General features: G+C 44.3%; 1 protein-coding gene across 1 annotated transcript; it reads right to left on the reverse strand.

The window, feature by feature from the left end:
- Nucleotides 1-1365: 1365 nt before the first annotated feature.
- Nucleotides 1366-25229, reverse strand: LOC311123730 (NACHT, LRR and PYD domains-containing protein 1 homolog). The gene is made up of 11 exons (XM_084197968.1): nt 25169-25229; nt 20081-20355; nt 7663-7757; nt 5480-5517; nt 4609-4673; nt 4262-4476; nt 3838-4097; nt 3479-3613; nt 3217-3349; nt 3105-3134; nt 1366-2386 (listed from the first exon to the last, which is right to left on the reverse strand). The coding sequence occupies exons 2-11, from the start codon at nt 20326-20328 to the stop codon at nt 2052-2054; spliced, it is 1554 nt and encodes a 517-aa protein (XP_084054094.1). The 5' UTR covers nt 20329-20355; nt 25169-25229; the 3' UTR covers nt 1366-2051.
- Between the last annotated feature and the right edge of the window lie 1246 nt (nt 25230-26475).

Raw genomic sequence — 26475 nt, forward strand, 5'->3', positions numbered from 1 at the left:
CTAGGATCAGGTCTGTTTCCTGGTGAATACACCCCCATGGTGTTGTGTAGTAATGCTGATCAGGTCTGTTTCCTAGTGAATACACCCCCATGGTGTTGAGTAGTAATGCTGATCAGGTCTGTTTCCTGGTGAATACACCCCCATGGTGTTGAGTAGTAATGCTGATCTAGGATCAGGTCTGTTTCCTAGTGAATACACCCCCATGGTGTTGAGTAGTAATGCTGATCAGGTCTGTTTCCTAGTGAATACACCCCCATGGTGTTGAGTGGTAATGCTGATCTAGGATCAGGTCTGTTTCCTAGTGAATACACCCCCATGGTGTTGAGTAGTAATGCTGATCAGGTCTGTTTCCTAGTGAATACACCCCCATGGTGTTGAGTAGTAATGCTGATCAGGTCTGTTTCCTAGTGAATACACCCCCATGGTGTTGAGTGGTAATGCTGATCTAGGATCAGGTCTGTTTCCTGGTGAATACACCCCCATGGTGTTGAGTAGTAATGCTGATCTAGGATCAGGTCTGTTTCCTGGTGAATACACCCCCATGGTGTTGAGTAGTAATGCTGATCAGGTCTGTTTCCTGGTGAATACACCCCCATGGTGTTGAGTAGTAATGCTGATCTAGGATCAGGTCTGTTTCCTGGTGAATACACCCCCATGGTGTTGAGTAGTAATGCTGATCTAGGATCAGGTCTGTTTCCTAGTGAATACACCCCCATGGTGTTGAGTAGTAATGCTGATCTAGGATCAGGTCTGTTTCCTGGTGAATACACCCCCATGGTGTTGAGTAGTAATGCTGATCAGGTCTGTTTCCTGGTGAATACACCCCATGGTGTTGAGTAGTAATGCTGATCTAGGATCAGGTCTGTTTCCTAGTGAATACACCCCCATGGTGTTGAGTAGTAATGCTGATCTAGGATCAGGTCTGTTTCCTAGTGAATACACCCCCATGGTGTTGTGTAGTAATGCTGATCAGGTCTGTTTCCTGGTGAATACACCCCATGGTGTTGAGTAGTAATGCTGATCAGGTCTGTTTCCTGGTGAATACACCCCCATGGTGTTGAGTAGTAATGATCAGGTCTCCCCGGTCCAAATGATTCAGATTCTTATTCTTATACACTGTTAAGAACTGGCTCATAGCCCGTAACAAAGAGGGAGACAACGCAGAGATAAAGAAAAACATATTTATTAAAGTAAACTATATCCAAGTGGCAACGGTGTGTGTGTGTGTGTGTGTGTGTGTGTAGTCAATAGTGTGAGTGGAAGTGTCCATAGATGGTGATAATGAGGGGTGTTAAGGTGCCAAAATAAATGAACACATAGAAGCCCCAAAATGCCACGACCAAAAACAAGTGTTTTTTAAAAATGTATTTATTTAACCTTTATTTCACTAGGCAAGTCAGTTAAGAACAAATCCTTATTTACAATGGTAAAGGGATGAGAGGTCACAACCAAAAACAACAGTGTGTCTGCATGGAGAGTCTCTTCAATGTATGGGGGAAAGGTGTATTTATCTTTATTGATCCATTCTACCATTAGGTTGGTACCCCAACACTTACTATCCATTCTACCATTAGGTTGGTACCCCAACACTGTTACTATCCATTCTACCATTAGGTTGGTACCCCAACACTGTTACTATCCCATTCTACCATTAGGTTGGTACCCCAACACTGTTACTATCCATTCTACCATTAGGTTGGTACCCCAACACTGTTACTATCCATTCTACCATTAGGTTGGTACCCCAACACTGTTACTATCCATTATACCATTAGGTTGGTACCCCAACACTGTTACTATCCATTCTACCATTAGGTTGGTACCCCAACACTGTTACTATCCATTCTACCATTAGGATGGTACCCCAACACTGTTACTATCCATTCTACCATTAGGATGGTACCCCAACACTGTTACTATCCATTCTACCATTAGGTTGGTACCCCAACACTGTTACTATCCATTCTACCATTAGGTTGGTACCCCAACACTGTTACTATCCATTCTACCATTAGGATGGTACCCCAACACTGTTACTATCCATTCTACCATTAGGTTGGGACCCCAACACTGTTGTTCTGAAGCTGTGTCCAAAGACAGGGGTCCAGCTCCCCAAGAAGGTTGATCATCCTGGAACATGACTCAGTTCCTTTTCTCAACACCATGTCGATGATGTCACGTGCCTTCTCTGCCCTCTCAGCTATCACCTTTACTGACTCCATTTCCTCCTGGTTGATGACTGTGTGTTGCAGGAGTCCCTCCAGCAGACCTTCCAGGACAGGTCCTGACACTCGTCTCACAAACTCTTTCCGTACAGAACGCAGCTGCTGTTCTGCAGAACCAGTCAGACTGCTCTCAGCCGGACGCCCTGCCCCCAACACAGCACCTGAGAGAGGCAGGTTACAAAATAACTACATTTGTTAATTCACATTTCAGACATTTAGAAACAGACTTCTTTCAGAGTGACCTACAGTAAAAGTCTTCATTGTATTATTAATCTTTACATGAAGAACACATTCTGTAACAATAACAACCTGCATCAATGAACACATCACACCACTACTGTTTCATTCATATTTAGGGTCAGTTTTCACAGACGTAGAAAAAGATGCCTGGGGCATTCAGAACCAAGCTAATCTACATCAAGTCCTGGAGGAGATGTCATTGGGGCATTCAGAACCAGGCTAATCTACATCAAATCCTGGAGGAGATGTCATTCAGAACCAGGCTAATCTACATCAAGTCCTGAAGGAGATGTCATTGGGGCATTCAGAACCAGGCTAATCTACATCAAGTCCTGGAGGAGATGTCATTCAGAACCAGGCTAATCTACATCAAATCCTGGAGGAGATGTCATTGGGGCATTCAGAACCAGGCTAATCTACATCAAGTCCTGGAGGAGATGTCATTCAGAACCAGGCTAATCTACATCAAATCCTGGAGGAGATGTCATTGGGGCATTCAGAACCAGGCTAATGTACATCAAGTCCTGGAGGAGATGTCATTGTTCTTGAAGACAGCCTTTTATAATCAGGACTAGTCCAACAGTAAACCATGTCGACTGGCCCTCAAGCCATTGGTTTGTACCTCTCATGTTTACTTACTAGTTGAATGGGTTTCAGGGATGTATTCATCTGAAAGAAACAAAAAGAGGTTTTAATCACTAAATAGCATCTGTCAGAAAATAACAGAGTTATGATTGACATATTCTCCTACCTGTTGGTACCATATCTCTCCATACTGTCCTCTCATCATCCCCGATTAACTCCATCTCAATGTCAACCCCTGTGTTTCTCACAACCATCTTACAACAGCTTGGTGTGGTGTCTGCAGGTAACAGCTGAATCTTCTGTAGAAGGTCATATGGTGCAACGATTGAGACAACAGACAGAGAGAGAGAGAGAAAGAAATAGAATGATATTCCAGTTATTAATATATAATATGACAGATTCATGTCCTCAGCCTGCTAAAACTGCACCTCTGGATTGATGGAGGAGGAATGGGGATTCTTGACTGCAAACCAACTGTTCAGCTTTAAGGACCCCTTTGGACTTGACAGGACCAATTCTGAATATCCTTGGGACACCTGATTCTTCTCCCGGTCCCGAACAGCCTACAAAATGAGCAGTGTGGTAGTCAGTCTGAACAATGTAGTCTCTTAATTCACACAACTTGCAGCTAACTCTATAGTTTCACTGTATTAATTAATGCTACGACATAAATAGATTTCTCACAGAGCTGCATGTTGTCTTTGTAATCTATAGATTTTCAACAAACTATCAGCTTTCCTATAGTAAGTTTCAACATACTGTTGTCACTTCAATGACAGTGCCTCACCTCTTTCTGACTGGAGTTTCTGAGGAGCATGTACAGCCGTGAAATTACTGTTGCCTTTTTTACTGCCATATAGAGGACCACGTCACAGTGGACATCTACGTTCCCAAAAAATATATAGCTCAGTATAACAGCGATAGGTGAGAACTTGGGATGGAGAATCTTAGCATGGAATCTGGTGACCTCATGCACTTCCTCAACAGACACTCCATGCTCCTCTACATGAAGAATCTTCATCTCATTCCTCAGGGAAGGGTTGGTCCCTGAACAACACAATAAAAAGGAGACAGAAAGACAAATATTGTATTATTCATCCATCTAAAACACAAAGAATATGCAGTACCAGATCACAGTAAACAAACTCCCAGAATAGTTCATTCATTAATTCAGGAAGTGAAACTCAGTTTCTATGTCAATATGGTTTTACCTAAACAGACAAAGTGTGGCAGATGAACTTCCTCCAGTTCACCTAACTCCATAGTGATGTCCAGCAATGGACCACCTTGTCCGTACTGCATGTCTTTCAGAAGGTGACTGTAGGGATACCAGTTCCTGAAGTGATACTTCAGAATGACATCTCTGTCACACACCCAGCGGAGCCCAGACACTGTGCACTCATAACGCCCTTTGGGTGTCCTGTGCCTGAGGGCAACAACAAGATATGGTAGAGAGGGTCAATCGTCAAATGGAGAGGTTGGATTAGAAGCCTATTCCCAAAGGTAATGGGGAAATACACTAGCAAGTGGAATTAAATGTTAAAAGTAGTTATTTTACCTGAACATTGTCACTTCCTGGACAGTGGAAGTCAAGGGTTCAATCTGAAGCCAGTGTGTGGAGTCCTGAACAAGGACAAGCATGTCAGTTATACATATGGGGCCAGTTTCCTGGACACAGATTGAGTCTAGTGCTGGACTTAAAGCATGCTCAATGGAAGCTTCAATAGAAAGTTCTTTAAGGTCCAGGACTATGCTTAATCTGTGTCCGGGAAACTGGCCCATTAACCAAAGTAACTAATCTAATGTATTTATTCAATGTTACATGGAATGCTGGTGATTGATCCAATTAAACTGTCTAATGACAAAATATGACAGTTAAAATCCTGCATTCCTACAAGCAGAACACAGGACTGTCTATATCCCAGTATGAATGGTTGGTCAGTACACACCTGGCTTTCAGACTGTGTTTATATCACTAAAGCAGAACACAGGACTGTCTATATCCCAGTATGAATGGTTGGTCAGTACACACCTGGCTTTCAGACTGGGTTTATATTACTAAAGCAGAACACAGGACTGTCTATATCCCAGTATGAATGGTTGGTCAGTACACACCTGGCTTTCAGACTGTGTTCATATCACTAAAGCAGAACACAGGACTGTCTATATCCCAGTATGAATGGTTGGTCAGTACACACCTGGCTTTCAGACTGTGTTTATATCACTAGAGCAGAACACAGGACTGTCTATATCCCAGTATGAATGGTTGGTCAGTACACACCTGGCTTTCAGACTGTGTTTATATCACTAAAGCAGAACACAGGACTGTCTATATCCCAGTATGAATGGTTGGTCAGTACACACCTGGCTTTCAGACTGTGCCTGACTCCTGAAGGTATGTAAAAGTGAGAATTGACATTATGACTTACCTCAACATGTTCACAAGTCTTACAGCTCTGAGGAATCCCTGAAGTCAAAAGTAGTTGTTATTTAAAATGGACAATCTCATGTAATAATGAATTAATAATTATTAAATAGACTTGTAATAAAAATCTATATATGTTAGCAACAGTCTCATTAGCACACAGTGTTATATTAATGAATGTTTGTGGAAGCAGGAAACAACATGGTTCTGGTCCATGTTTTGGAGATGTTGGGGGCCTGATTTCTGGTAGATCCCAGGATGAGAGCTTAAAGGTAGAGTCAGCTAAATGATGTTGTACGAGCAGCACCGCAGATATTGTGATGAGCAAGATGCCTGACTTCTCTCTCACACAGTATTTGCCCATGTGCACGGGTTCTCTTCACTCTCTTACAGCGTGGTAGTCACGGGACCAAAACAGCTGAGAAGTTTAGCATCACGCTCTAATGCCCTTACAGTGAGGGGAAAAAAGTATTTGATCCCCTGCTGATTTTGTACGTTTGCCCACTGACAAAACATGATCAGTCTAATTTTAATGGTAGGTTTATTTGAACAGTGAGAGACAGAATAACAACAACAAAATCCAGAAAAAAGCATGTCAAAAATGTTATAAATTGATTTGCATTTTAATGAGGGAAATAAGTATTTGACCCCTCTGCAAAACATGACTTGTTGGCAATCACAGAGGTCAGACGTTTCTTGTAGTTGGCCACCAGGTTTGCACACGTCTCAGGAGGGATCTTCTCCAAGTCATTAAGGTTTCGAGGCTGACGTTTTGCAACTCGAACCTTCAGCTCCCTCCACAGATTTTCTATGGGATTAAGGTCTGGAGACTGGCTAGGCCACTCCAGGACCTTAATCTGCTTCTTCTTGAGTCACTCCTTTGTTGCCTTGGCCATGTGTTTTGGGTCATTGTCATGCTGGAATACCCATCCACGACCCATTTTCAATGCCCTGGCTGAGGGAAGGAGGTTCTCACCCAAGTTGAAAGGTACATGGCCCCGTCCTAAGTCCCTTTGATGCGGTGAAGTTGTCCTGTCCCCTTAGCAGAAAAACACCCCCAAAGCATAATGTTTCCACCTCCATGCTTGACAGTGGGGATGGTGTTCTTGGGGTCATAGGCAGCATTCCTCCTCCTCCAAACACGGCGAGTTGAGTTATTGCCAAAGAGCTCGATTTTGGTCTCATCTGACCACAACACTTTCACCCACCCATTCAGATGTTCATTGGCAAACTTCAGACGGCCCTGTATATGTGCTTTCTTGAGCAGGGGGACCTTGCGGGCGCTGCAGGATTTCAGTCCTTCACGGCGTAGTGTGTTACCAATTGTTTTCTTGGTGACTATGGTCCCAGCTGCCTTGAGATCATTGACAAGATCCTCCCGTGTAGTTCTGGGCTGATTCCTCACCATTCTCATGATCATTGCAACTCCACGAGGTGAGATCTTGCATGGAGCCCCAGGCCGAGGGAGATTGACAGTTCTTTTGTGTTTCTTCCATTTGCAAATAATCGCACCAACTGTTGTCACCTTCTCACCAAGCTGCTTGGCGATGGTCTTGTAGCCCATTCCAGCTTTGTGTAGGTCTACAATCTTGTCCCTGACATCCTTGGAGAGCTCTTTGGTCTTGGCCATGGTGGAGAGTTTGAAATCTGATTGATTGATTGCTTGCTTCTGTGGACAGGTGTCTTTTATACAGGTAACAAACTGAGATTAGGAGCACTCCCTTTAAGAGTGTGCTCCTAATCTCAGCTCGTTACCTGTATAAAAGGCACCTGGGAGCCAGAAATCTTTCTGATTGAGAGGGGGTCAAATACTTATTTCCCTCATTAAAATGCAAATCAATTTATAACATTTTTGAAATGCATTTTTCTGGATTTTTGTTGTTGTTATTCTGTCTCTCACTGTTCAAATAAACCTACCATTAAAATTATAGACTGATCATGTCTTTGTCAGTGGGCAAACGTACAAAATCAGCAGGGGATCAAATATTTTTTTCCCTCACTGTAGTTGTTGCAGAAATTGACCCACTATGATGTTTACTTTGTGCATCTACATCATACTGCTGACTCTACCTTTAAGTTTTGTTTTGACCAAATAGATCATGATTGTGTTCCCTGCCTGGGACTCAAGTATAATGAACGCTTTAAAATTATTTTGATTGAAAAACAATTAAATCAGTTAACACTCACATTTCTCAGGTCCAGGCTTGATACAACACTCTCCACCATGGTCTCTGGTGTTCTCAGGTCCAGGCTTGATACAACACTCTCCACCATGGTCTCTGCTGTTGGGAAAGCAGATGGATAGACTGTGATTAAACTAAATACAACTGATAAAGGCTTTATATAGCATACATACAGTCTTCATAAGCAATACAAAGGTGTATAACGGGTGATAGAACCACTCCCTATGGTGGCCTAAATTTACATTTACGTCATTTAGCAGACGCTCTTATCCAGAGCGACTTACAAATAGGTGCATTCACCTTATAGCCAGTGGGATCACCACTTTACAATGTTTTTATTTTATTTTATTTTATGTAAATTTTTTATATAATTTTATTTTAAAAAATATATATTTTTTTGGGGGGGTTGGGGTTTGGGTTGGGGTAAGGGGGGGGTAGAAGGATTACTTTATCCTATCCCAGGTATTCCTTAAAGAGGTGGGGTTTCAAATGTCTCCGGAAGGTGGTGAGTGACTCCGCTGTCCTGGCGTCGTGAGGGAGCTTGTTCCACCATTGGGGTGCCAGAGCAGCGAACAGTTTTGACTGGGCTGAGCGGGAACTATGCTTCCGCAGAGGTAGGGGAGCCAGCAGGCCAGAGGTGGATGAACGCAATGCCCTCGTTTGGGTGTAGGGACTGATCAGAGCCTGAAGGTACGGAGGTGCCGTTCCCCTCACAGCTCCGTAGGCAAGCACCATGGTCTTGTAGCAGATGCGAGCTTCAACTGGAAGCCAGTGGAGTGTGCGGAGGAGCGGGGTGACGTGAGAGAACTTGGGAAGGTTGAACACCAGACGGGCTGCGGCATTCTGGATGAGTTGTAGGGGTTTAATGGCACAGGCAGGGAGCCCAGCCAACAGCGAGTTGCAGTAATCCAGACGGGAGATGACAAGTGCCTGGATTAGGACCTGTGCCGCTTCCTGTGTAAGGCAGGGTCGTACTCTCCGAATGTTGTAGAGCATGAACCTACAGGATCGGGTCACCGCCTTGATGTTAGCGGAGAACGACAGGGTGTTGTCCAGGGTCACGCCAAGGCTCTTCGCACTCTGGGAGGAGGACACAACGGAGTTGTCAACCGTGATGGCGAGATCATGGAACAGGCAGTCCTTCCCCGGGAGGAAGAGCAGCTCCGTCTTGCCAAGGTTCAGCTTGAGGTGGTGATCCGTCATCCATACTGATATGTCTGCCAGACATGCAGAGATGCGATTCGCCACCTGGTTATCAGAAGGGGGAAAGGAGAAGATTAGTTGTGTGTCGTCAGCGTAGCAATGATAGGAGAGGCCATGTGAGGATATGACAGAGCCAAGTGACTTGGTGTATAGGGAGAATAGAAGAGGGCCTAGAACTGAGCCCTGGGGGACACCAGTGGTGAGAGCACGTGGTGCGGAGACAGCTTCTCGCCACGCCACTTGGTAGGAGCGACCGGTCAGGTAGGACGCAATCCAAGAGTGAGCCGCGCCGGAGATGCCCAGCTCGGAGAGGGTGGAGAGGAGGATCTGATGGTTCACAGTATCAAAGGCAGCAGACAGGTCTAGAAGGACAAGAGCAGAGGAGAGAGAGTTAGCTTTAGCAGTGCGGAGAGCCTCCGTGACACAGAGAAGAGCAGTCTCAGTTGAATGACCAGTCTTGAAACCTGACTGGTTTGGATCAAGAAGGTCATTCTGAGAGAGATAGCAAGAGAGTTGGCTAAAGACAGCACGCTCAATAGTTTTGGAGAGAAAAGAAAGAAGGGATACTGGTCTGTAGTTGTTGACATCAGAGGGATCGAGTGTTGGTTTTTTGAGAAGGGGTGCAACTCTCGCTCTCTTGAAGACGGAAGGGACATAGCCAGCGGTCAAGGATGAGTTGATCAGCGAGGTGAGGTAAGGGAGAAGGTCACCGGAGATGTTCTGGAGAAGGGAGGAGGGGATAGGGTCAAGCGGGCAGGTTGTTGGGCGGCCTGCCATCACAAGTCGCAAGATTTTATCTGGAGAGAGAGGGGAGAAAGAAGTCAAAGCATAGGGTAGGGCAGTGTGAGCAGGACCAGCAGTGTCATTTGACTTAACAAAAGAGGATCGGATGTCGTCAACCATCTTTTCAAAATGGTTGACGAAGTCATCCACAGAGAGGGAGGGAGGGGGATTCAGCAGGGAGGAGAATGTGGCAAAGAGCTTCCTAGGGTTAGAGGCAGATGCTTGGAATTTAGAGTGGTAGAAAGTGGCCTTAGCAGCAGAAACAGATGAAGAAAATGTAGAGAGGAGGGAGTGAAAAGATGCCAGGTCCGCAGGGAGTCTAGTTTTCTTCCATTTCCGCTCAGCTGCCCGGAGCTCTGTTCTGTGAGCTCGCAATGAGTCATCAAGCCACGGAGCTGGAGGGGAGGACCGAGCCGGCCGGGAGGATAGGGGACATAGAGAGTCAAAGGATGCAGAAAGGGAGGAGAGGAGGGTTGAGGAGGCAGAATCAGGAGATTGTGGAGGGAGAAGGATTGAGCAGAGGGAAGAGATGATAGGATGGAAGAGGAGAGAGTAGCGGGAGAGAGAGAGCGAAGGTTGCGACGGCGGATTACCATCTGTGTAGGTGCAGAGTGAGTAGTGTTGGAGGAGAGCGAGAGAGAAAAGGATACAAAGTAGTGGTCGGAGACATGGAGGGGAGTTGCAGTGAGATTAGTAGAAGAACAGCACCTAGTAAAGATGAGGTCAAGCGTATTGCCTGCCTTGTGAGTAGGGGGGGACGGTGAGAGGGTGAGGTCAAAAGAGGAGAGGAGTGGAAAGAAGGAGGCAGAGAGAAATTAGTCAAATGTAGACGTAGGGAGGTTGAAATCCCCCAGAACTGTGAGGGGTGAGCCATCCTCAGGAAAGGAACTTATCAAGGCGTCAAGCTCATTGATGAACTCTCCAAGGGAACCTGGAGGGCGATAGATGACAAGGATATTAAGCTTAAATGGGCTAGTGACTGTGACAGCATGGAATTCAAATGAGGAGATAGACAGATGGGTCAGGGGAAAAATTGAGAATGTCCACTTGGGAGAGATGAGGATTCCTGTGCCACCACCCCGCTGACCAGATGCTCTCGGGGTATGCGAGAACATATGGTCAGACGAGGAGAGAGCAGTAGGAGTAGCAGTGTTTTCAGTGGTAATCCATGTTTCCGTCAGCGCCAAGAAGTCGAGGGACTGGAGGGTAGCATAGGCTGAGATGAACTCTGCCTTGTTGGCAGCAGAACGGCAGTTCCAGAGGCTGCCTGAGACCTGGAACTCCACGTGGGTGGAGCGTGCAGGGACCACCAGGTTAGAGAGGCAGCAGCCACGCGGTGTGAGGCGTTTGTGTAGCCTGTGCGGAGAGGACATGTGACATAACACACTGTCAACACTGATGGTGACATTACAGGTGACATTGCTTATCTTTGGGAAAGCCTTTAGAGATGTGATGTCACCCGGTATCATGAGTTACTGTCTGTAGGTCCAACAGAACACATTAAAACACACCACCACTACTAATCTAACTGTCTGTAGGTCCAACAGAACACATTAAAACACACCACTACTACTAATCTAACTGTCTGTAGGTCCAACAGAACACATTAAACCACACCACCACTACTAATCTAACTGTCTGTAGGTCCAACAGAACACATTAAAACACACCACTACTACTAATCTAACTGGCTGTAGGTCCAACAGAACACATTAAAACACACCACTACTACTAATCTAACTGTAGGTCCAACAGAACACATTAAAACACACCACCACTACTAATCTAACTGTCTGTAGGTCCAACAGAACACATTAAAACACATTTACATTTAAGTCATTTAGCAGACGCTCTTATCCAGAGCGACTTACAGTTAGTGAATACATTTTTAATTTAAAAAAAAAATATATATATATATATATATTATACTGGCCCCCCGTGGGAATCGAACCCACAACCCTGGCGTTGCAAACGCCATGCTCTATCAACTGAGCTACATCCCTGCCGGCCATTCCCTCCCCTACCCTGGACGACGCTGGGCCAATTGTGCGCCGCCCATGAGTCTCCCGGTCGCGGCCGGCTGCGACAGAGCCTGGATTCGAACCAGGATCTCTAGTGGCACAGTTAGCACTGCGATGCAGTGACCACTGCGCCACTCAGGAGACAAACCACTACTACTAATCTAACTTTAGGTCCAACAGAACACATTAAAACACACCACCACCACTAATCTAACTGTCTGTAGGTCCAACAGAACACATTAAAACACACCACTACTACTAATCTAACTGTCTGTAGGTCCAACAGAACACATTAAAACACACCACTACTACTAATCTAACTGTAGGTCCAACAGAACACATTAAAACACACCACTACTACTAATCTAACTGTCTGTAGGTCCAACAGAACACATTAAAACACACCACTACTACTAATCTAACTGTCTGTAGGTCCAACAGAACACATTAAAACACACCACCACTACTAATCTAACTGTCTGTAGGTCCAACAGAACACATTAAAACACACCACTACTACTAATCTAACTGTCTGTAGGTCCAACAGAACACATTAAAAACACACCACCACTACTAATCTAACTGTCTGTAGGTCCAACAGAACACATTAAAACACACCACTACTACTAATCTAACTGTCTGTAGGTCCAACAGAACACATTAAAACACACCACTACTACTAATCTAAGCCCATAGAAAAGCATTGAATAACTCATTCATAAAATGGCAAAAAGACAGTCAAAAAATGTATCATAAAGGGATAAGGTTTGGAAATGTCTATTCTATATCTAGTAGATATATGTTTTACACATACGGTCTTTAACCCCTTTTTTGGGGCACAACACTACCTTCATTACCTTCCTTTTTATCCAACCGGTACCGGTTATCTTGGGGGTCGTAGGTCGCAAAATGGAGGACACTATAGTGTGTGTGGGAATCTCCCCTTTCCAAAGTGGTCCTCTGTAGCTCAGCTGGTAGAGCACGGCGCTTGTAACGCCAAGGTAGTGGGTTCGATCCCCGGGACCACCCATACACAAAAATGTATGCACGCATGACTGTAAGTCGCTTTGGATAAAAGCGTCTGCTAAATGGCATATTATTATATTATTATAAAGTGGGGTCAGATGAGTTTGTAGCCAAAATGGTTTGGACGCTACAAAACAGAAGTTGGCAGATCAACGGTACTGACTTCAGATGAGTCCCCTGAGACAAAACACCCTGGCTCTGCCACCGTGGATGCGGTGGTTTGAAACGCAGATATATCTATCTTAAACTTATGGATGATTGATTTTACTTTTGACCCCCTTTTCTCCCCAATTTCATGATATCCAATTGGTAGTTTAAAGTCTTGTCCCCTCGCTGCAACTCCCGTACGTCTACTCTATCTTTCTTATTTTTCTTGCTTATTGTTCAGTAAACCTTGACCTTGTTAATTCCTGCATCTGCGTCCTGCCTCTTCGTATACTCAGTACGCAGATCTCTCCGATGTATTCGCTTCATTAAAGGCTACGTGTCTCCCTCCTCACAGGCCCTGGGACTGCGCCATTGACCTGCTGGAGGGACAACACCCCCTGAAGAGTCGCATTTACCCCCTTTCCATGGCAGAGACTGAGGCCATGGAGAAGTATGTGGCGGAAACCCTGAAACAGGGGTTCATCAGACGCTCTACCTCTCCTGCCTCCGCCAGCTTCTTCTTCGTGGCCAAGAAAGATGGAGGACTGAGACCATGCATTGACTACAGGGGGCTGAACGCAGTCACCATCAAGTACCGGTACCCCCTCCCTCTGGTTCCGTCGGCCATCGAGCAGCTACGAGGGGCCCGGTACTTTACCAAGTTGGACTTGAGGAGAGCCTACAACCTGATCTGAATCCGGGAAGGAGACGAGTGGAAGACTGCATTCAGCACTACCTCAGGCCACTATGAATACTGCGTCATGCCCTATGGCCTCGCAACACATCTTCCGTGTTCCTGTCCTTCGTCGATGACGTGTTCCGGGACATGCTGAGTAGACAGGTGGTGGTGTACATCGACGATATCCTGATCTACTCGGCTACGTTCGAGGAGCACGTCAGGGACGTCCGAGCTGTCCTACTCCGCCTCTGGGAACACAGCCTGTTGGTGAAGGGGGAGAAATGTGAATTCCACCAACAGGCCATCTCCTTCCTGGGATACAGGATCAGTCCTCAGGGGGTGTTCATGGAAGGAGTGAAGACGGACGCCGTCAGGTCATGGCCAGTTCCCACCACCATCAAGGGCCTACAGAGCTTCCTGGGCTTCGCTAATTTCTACCGGCGTTTCATCAGGTCCTTCAGCTCCATAGCCACCCCGCTCACCTCTCTCCTGAAGGGTGGGCCTCAGAAGCTGGCCTGGAACCCTGAGGCTGACGCTGCCTTCAAGAGGCTGAAGGAGAGGTTCACCACAGCACCCATCCTAAAACACCCAGATCCATCTCGTCCTTTCATCCTGGAGGTGGACGGATCGGAGGAAGGCGTGGGTACGGTCCTCTCCCAGCGGCACAGTAAGCCAGAGAAAATGTATCCCTGTGCCTTTTTCTCTAAAAAGCTTAGCCCCGCAGAGAGGAACTATGTAGTTGGAGACAGGGAGCTGTTGGCGGTGGTCCTCGCTCTGGAGGAATGGAGACACTGGCTGGAGGGCGCAGTCCAACCATTCCGGATTCTTACTGACCACCGGAATTTGGAGCACATACGGGCAGCAAAACGGATGAACTCTCGTCAACACAGGTGGGCCCAATTTCTCACTCGCTTCCAATTCATTCTGTCCTACCGCCCAGGATCCCAGAATGTGAAGGCCGACGCACTCTCCAGGATGCACCATACCGGAGAAAGGAAGGATCTGGGGGATCCTGCCCTCGTCTCTCATCGTTGCTCCTGTCGTTTGGGATGTGGACGAAGACATCCGCCTGGCGGCTCAGGAGGACCCAGCGCCTGCCAACGCCCCTCCGGGTCGCGTGTATGTACCCACCAGTGTCCGTGACCGCCGGCTGATCTGGGCGCACACCACCCTTACGGCAGGGCACTCTGGTATTACGCGCACCCTGCATTCTCTAGCCCAAAAATAATGGTGGCCCACCTTGGCTTCTGATGTCTCCCGCTATGTCAACTCCTGTTCCGTATGTGCCCAAACGAAGACACCTCGGAACGCCCCGGCAGGCAAACTAGTTCCTCTTCCAGTGCCTCAGCAACCTTGGTCACACCTGTCCATAGACTTTGTCACCGACCTTCCACGTTCTGACGGCTTCACCACAGTCATGGTGGTCGTAGATCGTTTCTCCAAATCATGCGTTTTTTTGCCACTAACTGGTCTTCCTTCTGCTCTCCAGGTCGCTGAGGTCCTGTTCCAACAGGTCTTCCAGCATTATGGACTTCCGGAGGACATTGTCTCGGACCGTGGCCCCCAATTCACCTCCCGAGTGTGGAAGGCTTTCCTGGAGAAGATCGGGGCCACGGCCAGCCTCACTTCCGGGTATAGGCCTCAGTCGAATGGGCAGGTGGGGCGCATGAACCAGGAGCTGGGGAGGTTTCTTCGTTGCCACTGTCAGGACCGGCAGGGTGAGTGGGCAAGGTTTCTTCCCTGGGCAGAATATGCCCAGAACTCCCTCGTTCACTCCTCCACAGGGCTCACTCCCTTCCAGTGCGTCCTGGGGTACCAGCCGGCCCTGGCCCCTTGGACACCCAGCCAGACCGACGCGCCTGCTGTCGACGAGTGGTTCCACAGGGCTGGACAGGTCCATCTCCAGAGGGCCATTCGTCGGCAGAAGGACCAAATAGTTGTCCAAATAATAGAAATGTGCATCCTGTAGCACTAACTCCAAAAAGTTTTGGGACACTGTAATGTCCATGGAGAATAAGAGCACTTCCTCCCAGCTGCCCACTGCACTGAGGCTAGGAAACACTATCACCACCGATAAATCTACAATAATCGAGAATTTCAACAAGCATTTTGCTACGGCTGGCCATGCTTTCCACCTGGCTACCACTACCCCGGCCACCAACTCTGCACCCTCCGCTGCAACTTGCCCATGCCCCCCCCGCTTCTCCTTCACACAAATTCAGACAGCTGATGTTCTGAAAGAGCTGCAAAATCTGGACCCCTACAAATCAGCTGGGCTAGACAATCTGGACCCTTTCTTTCTAAAACTAGCCGCCGAAATTTTCGCAACCCCTATTACTAGTCTGTTCAACCTCTCTTTCGTAACATCTGAGATCCCCAGAGATTGGAAAGCTGCCGCGGTCATCCCCCTCTTCAAAGGGGGTGACACTCTAGATCCAAACTGTTACAGACCTATATCCATCCTGCCCTGCCTTTCGAAAGTATTTGAAAGCCAAGTTAACAAACAGATCACCGACCATTTCGAATCCCACCGTACCTTCTCCGCTATGCAATCCGGTTTCCGAGCTGGTCATGGGTGCACTTCAGCCACGCTCAAGGTCCTAAACGATATTATAACCGCAATCGATAATAGACAGTACTGTGCAGCCGTCTTCATCGACCTGGCCAAGGCTTTCGACTCTGTCAACCACCGCATTCTTATTGGCAGACTAAATAGCCTTGGTTTCTCAAATGACTGCCTCGCCTGGTTCACCAACTACTTCTCAGATAGAGTTCAGTGTGTCAAATCGGAGGGCCTGTTGTCTGGACCTATGGCAGTCTCTATGGGGGTGCCACAGGGTTCAATTCTTGGGCCGACTCTTTTCTCCGTGTATATCAATGATGTCGCTCTTGCTGCTGGTCCTCACTACATGTTCGTCGTCAAACCCACTGGCTCCAGGCCATCTATAAATCACTGCTAGGCAAATCCCCACCTTATCTTAGCTCATTGGTCACCATAGCAGCACCCACCCGTAGTCTGCGCTCCAGCAGGTATATCTCACTGGTCATTCCCAAAGTCAACACCTCCTTTGGCCGCCATTCCTTCCAGTTCTCTGCTGCCAATGACTGGAACGAATTGCAAAAATCTCTGAAGCTGGAGACTCTTATCTCCCTCACTAACTTTAAGCATCAGTTGTCAGAGCACCTTACCGATCACTGCACCTGTACACAGCCCATCTGAAATTAGCCCACCCAACTACCTCATCCCTATATTGTTATTTATTTTGCTCTTTTGCACCCCAGTATCTCTATTTGCACATAATCTCTTGCACATCTAGCATTCCAGTGTTGTAATTATTTTGCACTATAGCCTATTTATTGCCTTACCTCCATAACTTGCTACATTTGCACACACTGTATATATATTTTCTTTTGTATTTTTTTTTTGACTTTATGTATTTTTACCCCATATGTAACTCTGTGTTGTTTTAATCGCACTACTATGCTTTTTCTTGGCCAGGTCGCAGTTGTAAATGAGAACTTGTTCTCAACTGGCTTACCTGGTTAAATAAAGGTGAAATAAAAAATAAATAAAATAAATAGTGTCATACCCAAGAAGACTCAAGGCTGTAATATATGCCAAAGGTGCTTCAACAAAGTACTGAGTAAAGGGTCTGAATATTTGTATTCTTTTAAATAAATGTTCTACAATTTCTATAAACCTGTTTTTTGCTTTGTCATTTTGGGGTATTGTGTGTAGATTGATGAGGGGGAAAAACTAATTTAATCAATTTTAGAATAAGGCTGTAACGTAACAAAATGTGGAAAAAGTCAAGGGGTCTGAGGGTAGACGATTATCACACAAGTGTGTTAAAATCCATTTAATCCATTTTATTTAGAAATTCTTTAGTAAGTTACACTTCAAAGCTAAGTCTAGTTGTCTTATTTTAATTATTTAAATAAAATATGGGGGGGAAATGGTGTTGAACATGTCAGCATTCATATCCGCCCTGGGGAGATTGATGTAAAGTCCCTCTTTTTAACTCACCTTTAATTTTCTTTGTTCTTTCTTTGTTGTTCCTTTTTCCAAACAATCCATTATGTACAATTATAACTAAATATGATTTGAATAATGCAAGATTTTAAATCCCAGCAGTCTTTAAAATTACATTCAGGAGCAAAAGGTTTTCAATAGTTGTTTTTAACTCATAAAAAAATAAAATAATAATCATTGGAATATAATATTGGAATGGAATATAACTAATAACATTGGAATATAACATTTAATAACAATAACTTAACTCAGTGTAACATTGATGTGTCAACTCGCTTATGCTCTGCTATTGCACGATTTTAAATTTGTACATAGGTCACAAATAAAACTATCCGCAGTAAAATTGGAACACAACTCATGAGTCCACCTCCTTCACTGCTCACATCTAACCCAGCCCCCACCTGTGACTGAAAACAGGGGGATAGATGCCAATTGAAAATCTCTCTCTTAAAAACGTAGCTAGCTATCTAGCTATATGACAAAATGCTATGTAAAATAGCTAAAAAGGTTATAAAGTAACATTAATTGTAAAGCTATCAGTCCCTGGTGGAAACATTTACAATTGCAATCAAGTTACGTTTTATTTTTAATGTATTTTACCTCAGACGATCTGGTAGTAAGGTTGCTAGCTAGCACTCCTAGCATTTACTGCTAGTGAAGTTGCTAGCTAGCAAGTTAGCATAAACTAGCACTAACTGGGCTAGTCAATGTCTAGATGACAGGTAGAAACACATTCATAACCATAAAGGGGTAACTAGCCCCCCTGGGCGAGTTGCCCCCAACACACTTATCCAACATATTACTACTTTACTCAAAGATTATCTACATTTTTCTCTCTAAACAAGTGGATTATTTAATCTTAAGGCTTACCTACTTGTATATTTAAAAAACAAATATAGATCTAACTTAATTGGAATACATCTCCAACATCTACCATTTAAAAAAATTTGATCAATTTACCACAAAATCGTTTTGTTGAAATATCTCCAAAAGTTGTGATGACATAGAGGACATTTTTTGTTGAGCAAAAGCAGTGGCAGCCAGGGAAAGTGTTGGAAAAATATTTTGGCGACATCTTATGGTCTTAATGTGAATTACGGGGGGGGGGGGGGGGGGAGAGAAGTTACCCCAGGGGGCTAGTTACCTCCTAGTACCCTGAAATGAATAAATAGTCTAATAGCTTTTCAACATTTTAAGCTAAACGTTCTCATCTGTTGCGTCAGGCTCATTGCTTAAAACAGGTTTTTTGATGCTAGTGGCTGTATTAATTTGGGATCTATCGCATCCCACAACGATCCCAGACTGTTTTTTGGAATATTTATTTCTCGCACAGAACAGGTCAACTTTTGTACTATGGGGATAGTAGATTGACATAGGCTAGTGCTTTTGCTGTTCGTTAGGCCTACTCATCTTGTTGGCTGACGAAAATAAATTGTGGACAGTTCTTCCAATATCTTCAATATGCGCCTCGGAATTGAACATGCGCAGTTCTGTCCCCGATGTGTCGGTCTTCACTTGAGCCTGTGAGAAAGACCGCATCACATGACGGAGGGCCATGTGAGTGAGAGGTGCTTCTGCACGCAGCCGGGAGAATGGAATTATAATTATTATATTCAGCCAAGGGCACAACGGCCACTGGCCACAAAAGGCATGGATTTGTTTAGGGTGCATTACGGCCACACAATGGGGATGCAGCCAGGAAATTCGAGGAATATCAAGTGTTTGTCAAATTGTGAATGAGAGACTGATGAAGTGTGTACAGCCTGCGCAAAAAAACAGAGCAGAGCTCATGCATTTCATGATACTTTTTTTCAAATCATCATTAGAGAGTCTCATCATGCAGCCTTAGAATTTATTAAAAATCAAAACATATGGCCCAACGTTTGTATCACAACTAAAGTAGATAAATAACTCTACATTAAGCATACAGGAGTACCTGTTTCTTTGTTAACCGCTCAACACAGAATAGCCGCATGTGCGCACTCCCTCAAATCGTTTGGAGAAAATATATGTTCTATTTTATTCAGCTATGTTCAATTGTATTCTTCATACTATAAAATAATGCCATGGAATTCTAAGCAAATCTTGTCTGCTAAATGAACTAGTGTAGCCCACAGCCATATGGCATAGCCAGATCAGGGCCTAACATAAGGACGACTCAGAGTATGCCATTCTGTTCTTCTGAAATAGACAACATTTTCTTCATAACATGTTATTTTAGACCTGTCTAAAATAAATAATAGATTTATTGTGATGGTGTAGGCTATATTACATGGATTTATTAGACTTTTTTAAATTAGCATCAGTGGCTTGTAGGGTGTGTGTGGAAGCCAGGAGATGCTAAACGTGTTTATGTTTCATTAACGGCCAATTACCGTGAGACCGGCAGTTATTTGCTTGACAATCACCAGCTGACAACATTTCATGACCGCCACAGCCCTACCTACCTGTTATGTAACTTGGAAACACTTCTCTTAAATTAGTTGTACATCTTTAAAATAACTGTATATATTTACAATTGATCTCTTACCTCTTAGAACTGGTGTCTTGAGGCAGACTCTTTTTAGAGGCAGTGGTCCCCTCCTCTCTCTCAGAATACTTCCTCTTAGAGGCAGTATTCTCGCTCTCCCCAGAGAGACTCATTTTAGAGGCAGTGGTCCCCTCCTCTCTCTCCCCAGAGAGACTCATTTTAGAGGCAGTGGTCTCCTCCTCTCTTTTCCCAGAGAGACTCGTTTTAGAGGCAGTGGTCTCCTCCTCTCTCTCCCCAGAGAGACTCATTTTAGATGTAAGTCACAGCTCACTCAGCTACAATAAGAAATAACAGAACAGTCAATATTTCTAAACATTGTTGGAAGTACCATAAACAATGACAAGACTTTTACTGTCACAGAGTTCACACAACGACGTCACCTGCTAAGTGAAATGACCTTGATAACAGCATTTGTCAGTTCAAATGTAACAACCAGGGGTTGGAACTGAAATTATTTTCCAATTGTTTCGTTCTGAACAGAACCATAATTTATTTTGTTCTGTTCCACTGTTTAGAACAGCAAAATTAAGTTCTGAACCGGTTCAAACCCCCAAAAAAAGTAACAGTTTCTATTGTTCCTTTCTGTCCCTTTTTTTAAACCTCTGAAATCTCTCTATTTTTATTTTATTTAGCTCAACATTTAATTACTTCACCACCTGTGAAGGAACTTTGAAGGTCTTTGAACTTCAGAGAGTTGGCTTACCTAATGTTCGACCAGCGCTAGCTAGCTAGTTAGTTAGCAAGTTTGTGTGTGCAGAGCAATCATTGAGGCCGTGGCTCGCGATGCGCAACAGCGCACCGGCTAAGTTAAATCTTGAAGTGTCGTCACTAGTTACCACAGCCACAAAGCCTCCAATCAGATGAGTGTGATGACGCGTATGCGGACAGACTTGCAGGGGCAGACGAGAGACATGCATTTCTTTTATCCCGTGATCCATCATTGATTTTATTTTATTAGCTGTAATAGAACCAACCGTTCTAAATGTAAAGTGGTAATCGGATGTCTTATTCAAACTCAGCTTGCAAGCTTACCATGATGTTTGCCCTCACTCATAGTGACTTGTCTTCACCCAAAATAGGTTTACTCCAATATCTGCATTGTTTTTAAAACGGCACGTAGACAAACAAATTGACACACCTTGATTTCAGATTTTTATTTTCAAAATTCACAAGTAAAACGTACACAGTTTCACAGAAATTTCAAGTTTTGAAATTGGCTGATTTTTGGCTGATTTAAGATTATAACTTCAACACTGTTACTTTATTGCTGTCAACACGTTGCTGACAGGTGTATAAAATCGAGCACACAGCCATGCAATCTCCATAGACAAACATTGGCAGTAGAATGGCCTTACTGAAGATGTATAATATAAATGATATAATAATAATATAAATATAATCAAAATAACTTAAACATGAATACAGTTGAAGTCGGAAGTTTACATACACCTTAGCCAAATACATTTAAACTCAGTTTTACACAATTCCTGACATTTAATCCTAGTAAAAATTCCTTGTCTTTAGGTCTGTTAGGATCAACACTTTATTTTAAGAATGGGAAATGTCAGAATAATAGTAGAGAGAATGATTTATTTCAGCTTTTATTTCTTTCATCACATTCCCAGTGGGTCAGAAGTTTACATACACTCAATTAGTATTTGGTAGCATTGCCTTTAAATTGTTTAACTTGGGTCAAATGTTTCCGGTAGCCTTCCACAAGCTTCCCACAATAAGTTGGGTGAATTTTGGCCCATTCCTCCTGACAGAGCTGGTGTAACTGAGTCAGGTTTGTAGGCCTCTTTGCTCGCACACGCCTTTTCAGTTCTGCCCACACATTTTCTATAGGATTGAGGACAGGGCTTTGTGATGGCCACTCCAATACCTTGACTGTTGTCCTTAAGCCATTTTGCCACAACTTTGGAAGTATGCTTGGGGTCATTGTCCATTTGGAAGACCCATTTGCGACCAAGCTTTAACTTCCTGACTTATGTCTTGAGATGTTGCTTCAATATATTCACATAATTTTCCTTCCTCATGATGCCATCTATTTTGTGAAGTGCACCAGTCCCTCCTGCAGCAAAGCACCCCCACAGCATGATGCTGCCATCCCCGTGCTTCACGGTTGGGATGGTGTTCTTCGGCTTGCAAGTACCCCCTTTTTCCTCCAAACATGACGATGTTCATTATGGCCAAACAGTTCTATTTTTGTTTCATCAGACCAGAGGACATTTCTCTAGAAAGTACGATCTTTGTCCCCATGTGCAGTTGCAATCCGTAGTCTGGCTTTTTTATGGCGGTTTTGGGGCAGTGGCTTCTTCCTTGCTGAGCGGCCTTTCAGGTTATGTCGATATAGGACTTGTTATACTGTGGATAGAGATACTTTTGTACCGGTTTCCTCCAGCATCTTCACAAGGTCCATTGCTGTTATTCTGGGATTGATTTGCACTTTTCGCATCAAAGTACGTTCATCTCTAAGAGACAGAACGCGTCTCCTTCCTGAGCGGTATGACGGCTGCGTGGTCCCATGGTGTTTATACTTGCGTACTATTGTTTGTACAGATGAACGTGGTACCTTCAGGCGTTTGGAAATTGCTCCCAAGGATGAACCAGACTTGTGGAGGACTTTGCTGATTTCTTTTGATTTTCCCATGATGTCAAGCAGAGGCACTGAGTTTGAAGGTAGGCCTTGAAATACATCCACAGGTACACCTCCAATTGACTAAAATGATGTCAATTAGCCTATTAGAAGCTTCTAAAGCAATTACATCATTTTCTGGAATGTTCCAAGCTGTTTAAAGGCTCAGTCAACTTAGTGTATGTAAACTTCTGACCCACTGGAACTGTGATACAGTGAATTATAAGTGAAATAATCTGTCTCTAAACAATTGTTGGAAAAATTACTTGTGTCATGCACAAAGTAGATGTCCTAACCGACTTGCCAAAACTACAGTTTGTTAACAAGACATTTGTGGAGTGGTTGAAAAACAAGTTTTAATAACTCCAACCTAAGTGTATGTAAACTTCCGACTTCAACTGTACATACATACATACATACATACATACATACATACATACATACATACATACATACATACATACATACATACACACATGCACACACACAAAAGTATGTGGACACGCCTTGAAATTAGTGGATTTGGCTATTTCAGCCCCACCCGTTGCTGACAGGTGTATAAAATCGAGCACACAGCCATGCAATCTCCATAGACAAACATTTTTAGTAGAATGGCCTTACTGAAGATATCAGTGACTTGGCACTGTCATGTCAACGTGGCACTGTCATGGGATGCCACCTTTCCAACAAGTCAGTTCGTCAAATTTCTGCCCTGCTAAAGCTGCGGCAGTCAACTGTGAGTGCTGTTATTGTGAAGTGGTAGGCCACACAAGCTCACAGACCGCCGAGTGCTGAAGCGAGTAGCGCGTAAAAATCGTCTGTCCTCGGTTGCAACACTCACTACCGAGTTCCAAACTGCCTCTGGAAGCAACGTCAGCACAATAACTGTTAGTCGGGAGCTTCATGAAATGGGTTTCCATGGCCGAGCAGCTGCACACAAGCCTAAGATCACCGTGCGCAATGCCAAGTGTCGGCTGGAGTGGTGTAAAGCTCGCCGCCATTGGACTCTGGAGCAGTGGAAACATGTTCTCTGGAGTGATGAATCACGCTTCACCATCTGGCAGTCCGATGGACAAATTTGGGTTTGGCGTACTGTTTTTCATGGTTCGGGATAGGCCCCTTAGTTCCAGTGAAGGGAAATCTTAACGCTAAAGCATATAAATGACATTCTAGATGATTCTGTGCTTCCAGCTTTGTGGCAACAGTTTGGGGAAGGCCCTTTCCTGTTTCAGCATGACAGTGCCCCGTGCACAAAGCGAGGTCCATACCGAAATGGTTTGTCGAGATCGGTGTGGAAGAACTTGACTGGCCTGCACATAGCCCTGCCCTCAACCCCATCAAACACCTTTGGGATGAATTGAAACGGCGACTGCGAGCCAGGCATGATCGCCCAACATCAGTGCCCGACCTCACTAAAGCTCTTGTGGCTGAATGGAAGCAAGTCCCCACAGCAATGTTCCAACATCTAGTGTAAAGCCTTCCCAGAAGAGTGGATGCTGTCATAGAAGCAAAGGGGGGACCAACTCCATATTAATGCCCATGATTTTGGAATGAGATGTTCGACAAGGAAGTGTCCACATACTTTTGGTCATGTAGTGTATCTCATGCCACACTGTTTGGCAAACCCTTATGCTTGCTAGCTAGCTCATGTTAGATGAGAATAGCAAAAGTTAAATACTAGTTATCTAAAAAATTAAAACGTCAACTTACCCTTTTGCCCAAGACTTTAGTATTCTCCTAATGTTCTGAATTTTAGTGACGTTGCCAATTCTTGTTCCCGAATGTATTTCGTTATTTGGTCCTCAAAACTTGAACTGGAGATATGCCAGTTGGAGAATGCAGCATTGCCCGCAACCTAATGATTGGTCCCGTAAGCGGGCCTTCTGACTTTGTGTCTGTGGTAACTAGTGACCACCCACCTGAAGTGAGCAAAACAGTTGACCACCTTTCTGAGCTGTGTCACCACAAATCTTTCTCACCCTAATGCTGCGTTGGGAACAACTGGGAACTCTCCGACTTTCGACTTCAGTGCAACTTGGTACTCGGGAAAAAAAAAACGTTTCAATGCCCATTGCTGCACGTCACTTTTACTTCGCCGAATTGACGAGATTGACTTTTTTTTCATAGAAACTAGTTTACCTGAAACACGTCTTTCTCCGGGAAGTGAAAGAGCGCAAATATAATAATCACGATCATGTGCAGTCAATCGCCCATACCCTACCTCATAGCCCTGTAGCCTATAATATAACATTGATTCATATTGACTAGGCTAATCAATATGAATCAGCGACAATGTAAGTAAGCCTAAAATGATCGACATTGAACGTTGAAATCAGTATTTTAATGACTTAACAATTCTGCGGATGTCTTACCCCCTAAATCACCTCTCTCTGCGATGGCCTAACTTTTACAAAACACTTTTCTACATCAAATTGTAAAAGAACGCTACAAACCTCAGAAACATTTTTCTCCGACCGATAGCGTCCATTTTTTCCTCTACTTCCTTATAAATGTACTTCCTATTTCAACACAGTGGGCGGGTTCACCACGTATAGGTTTATAGTATATATGTATGTAATGTAAAGTCTTCATACACTTAATGCAAGTAGTCAGCCCATAAATTCATATTTTATCTCGTAAAGGTGGGTTTTTATTCTTTTATTTCAGGATTTGATTTAGTGATGTTTTGCAGGTGTTACCAAGAGAGGGCCCTGTGACAACACCCAGGTTTGGCAGAAGGACGCTAGACGGTCATATCTGTGTGGTAACATGATAGGATGAGTAACCAATGATATACAATGACTCTGCAAACCCCCCAAAATACCCATTGATGCAAAGAAACCCCTATTTACCTGTTGCGCAATGGTGGAAATTGTATGTTACAGTACGTTTTGCTGATGATTGCATCCAAAACATTGACTCATCGAGGGATGTGAGATGCCGCTGGCCGATCGGAAAGCTCCGGCTGAAAAGTGCCCTGTTGCCAAAAACCCGAGGATGGATAACACTTTGACGCGCACCCGAATGGCATGGGTTTGCCTTTCTAAAGTAGGTCTTAAATCCTCGCAAAGATCCTATAAGATTGGTTTTGGGAAACGATATCTGATGAGCAGTGGCGGCTCCTGAAAAAATTCTCAGGAGGGGCAATTTTTCTGATGATTTAGGTGACCTACACACATTTTTAAAAAGATATGTCCAGCAACAACATGAAGACAGGGGCAGCATATAAGTCAATACCAGAAGCATTTATTGACTGATCTCAAAAGTGTTGGCTTACAAAAGCAAAATAAGTTATCACAGTAAAAATAATCAAGGGTGTTCTTTCACATTCCTCAACACTGCATAAACAATATGTATGGCTTTGTAAAAATGAACAACCATATTCTGGCCAATTGTATAGATTTGTAAATATGAACAACCATATTCTGGCCAATTGTATAGATTTGTAAAAATGAACATGAACAGATTTTTTATTTTTTTGAATGGCAGTACCTTTCAAACATGTCTGCTTGCAGTAAGGTAGCACTCACAAGGTGGCCAGAGAAAGAGAACCTTTCTTTGGTGTGATCCAGGATGGTGTTGCAGACCTCTTCAGACAGCCTCTGCTTCTCCTCTTCTCTCAAAGCTGTTCTGGGTCTTTTGGCTCCTGTTGCTTCTTGCAGCTGCTGTTGAGAGGAGTCCCTGAAGGCAAACAGACCAATGTGTTTGTTGGCTTTGTACAGTATTGTTGTCTATGTGATGCACAGGTATATGCAATGTA

The sequence above is a fragment of the Coregonus lavaretus genome (genome assembly GCF_964263955.1).
Source record: "Coregonus lavaretus genome assembly, contig: HAP1_SCAFFOLD_868, whole genome shotgun sequence".
Classification (NCBI taxonomy): domain Eukaryota; kingdom Metazoa; phylum Chordata; class Actinopteri; order Salmoniformes; family Salmonidae; genus Coregonus; species Coregonus lavaretus.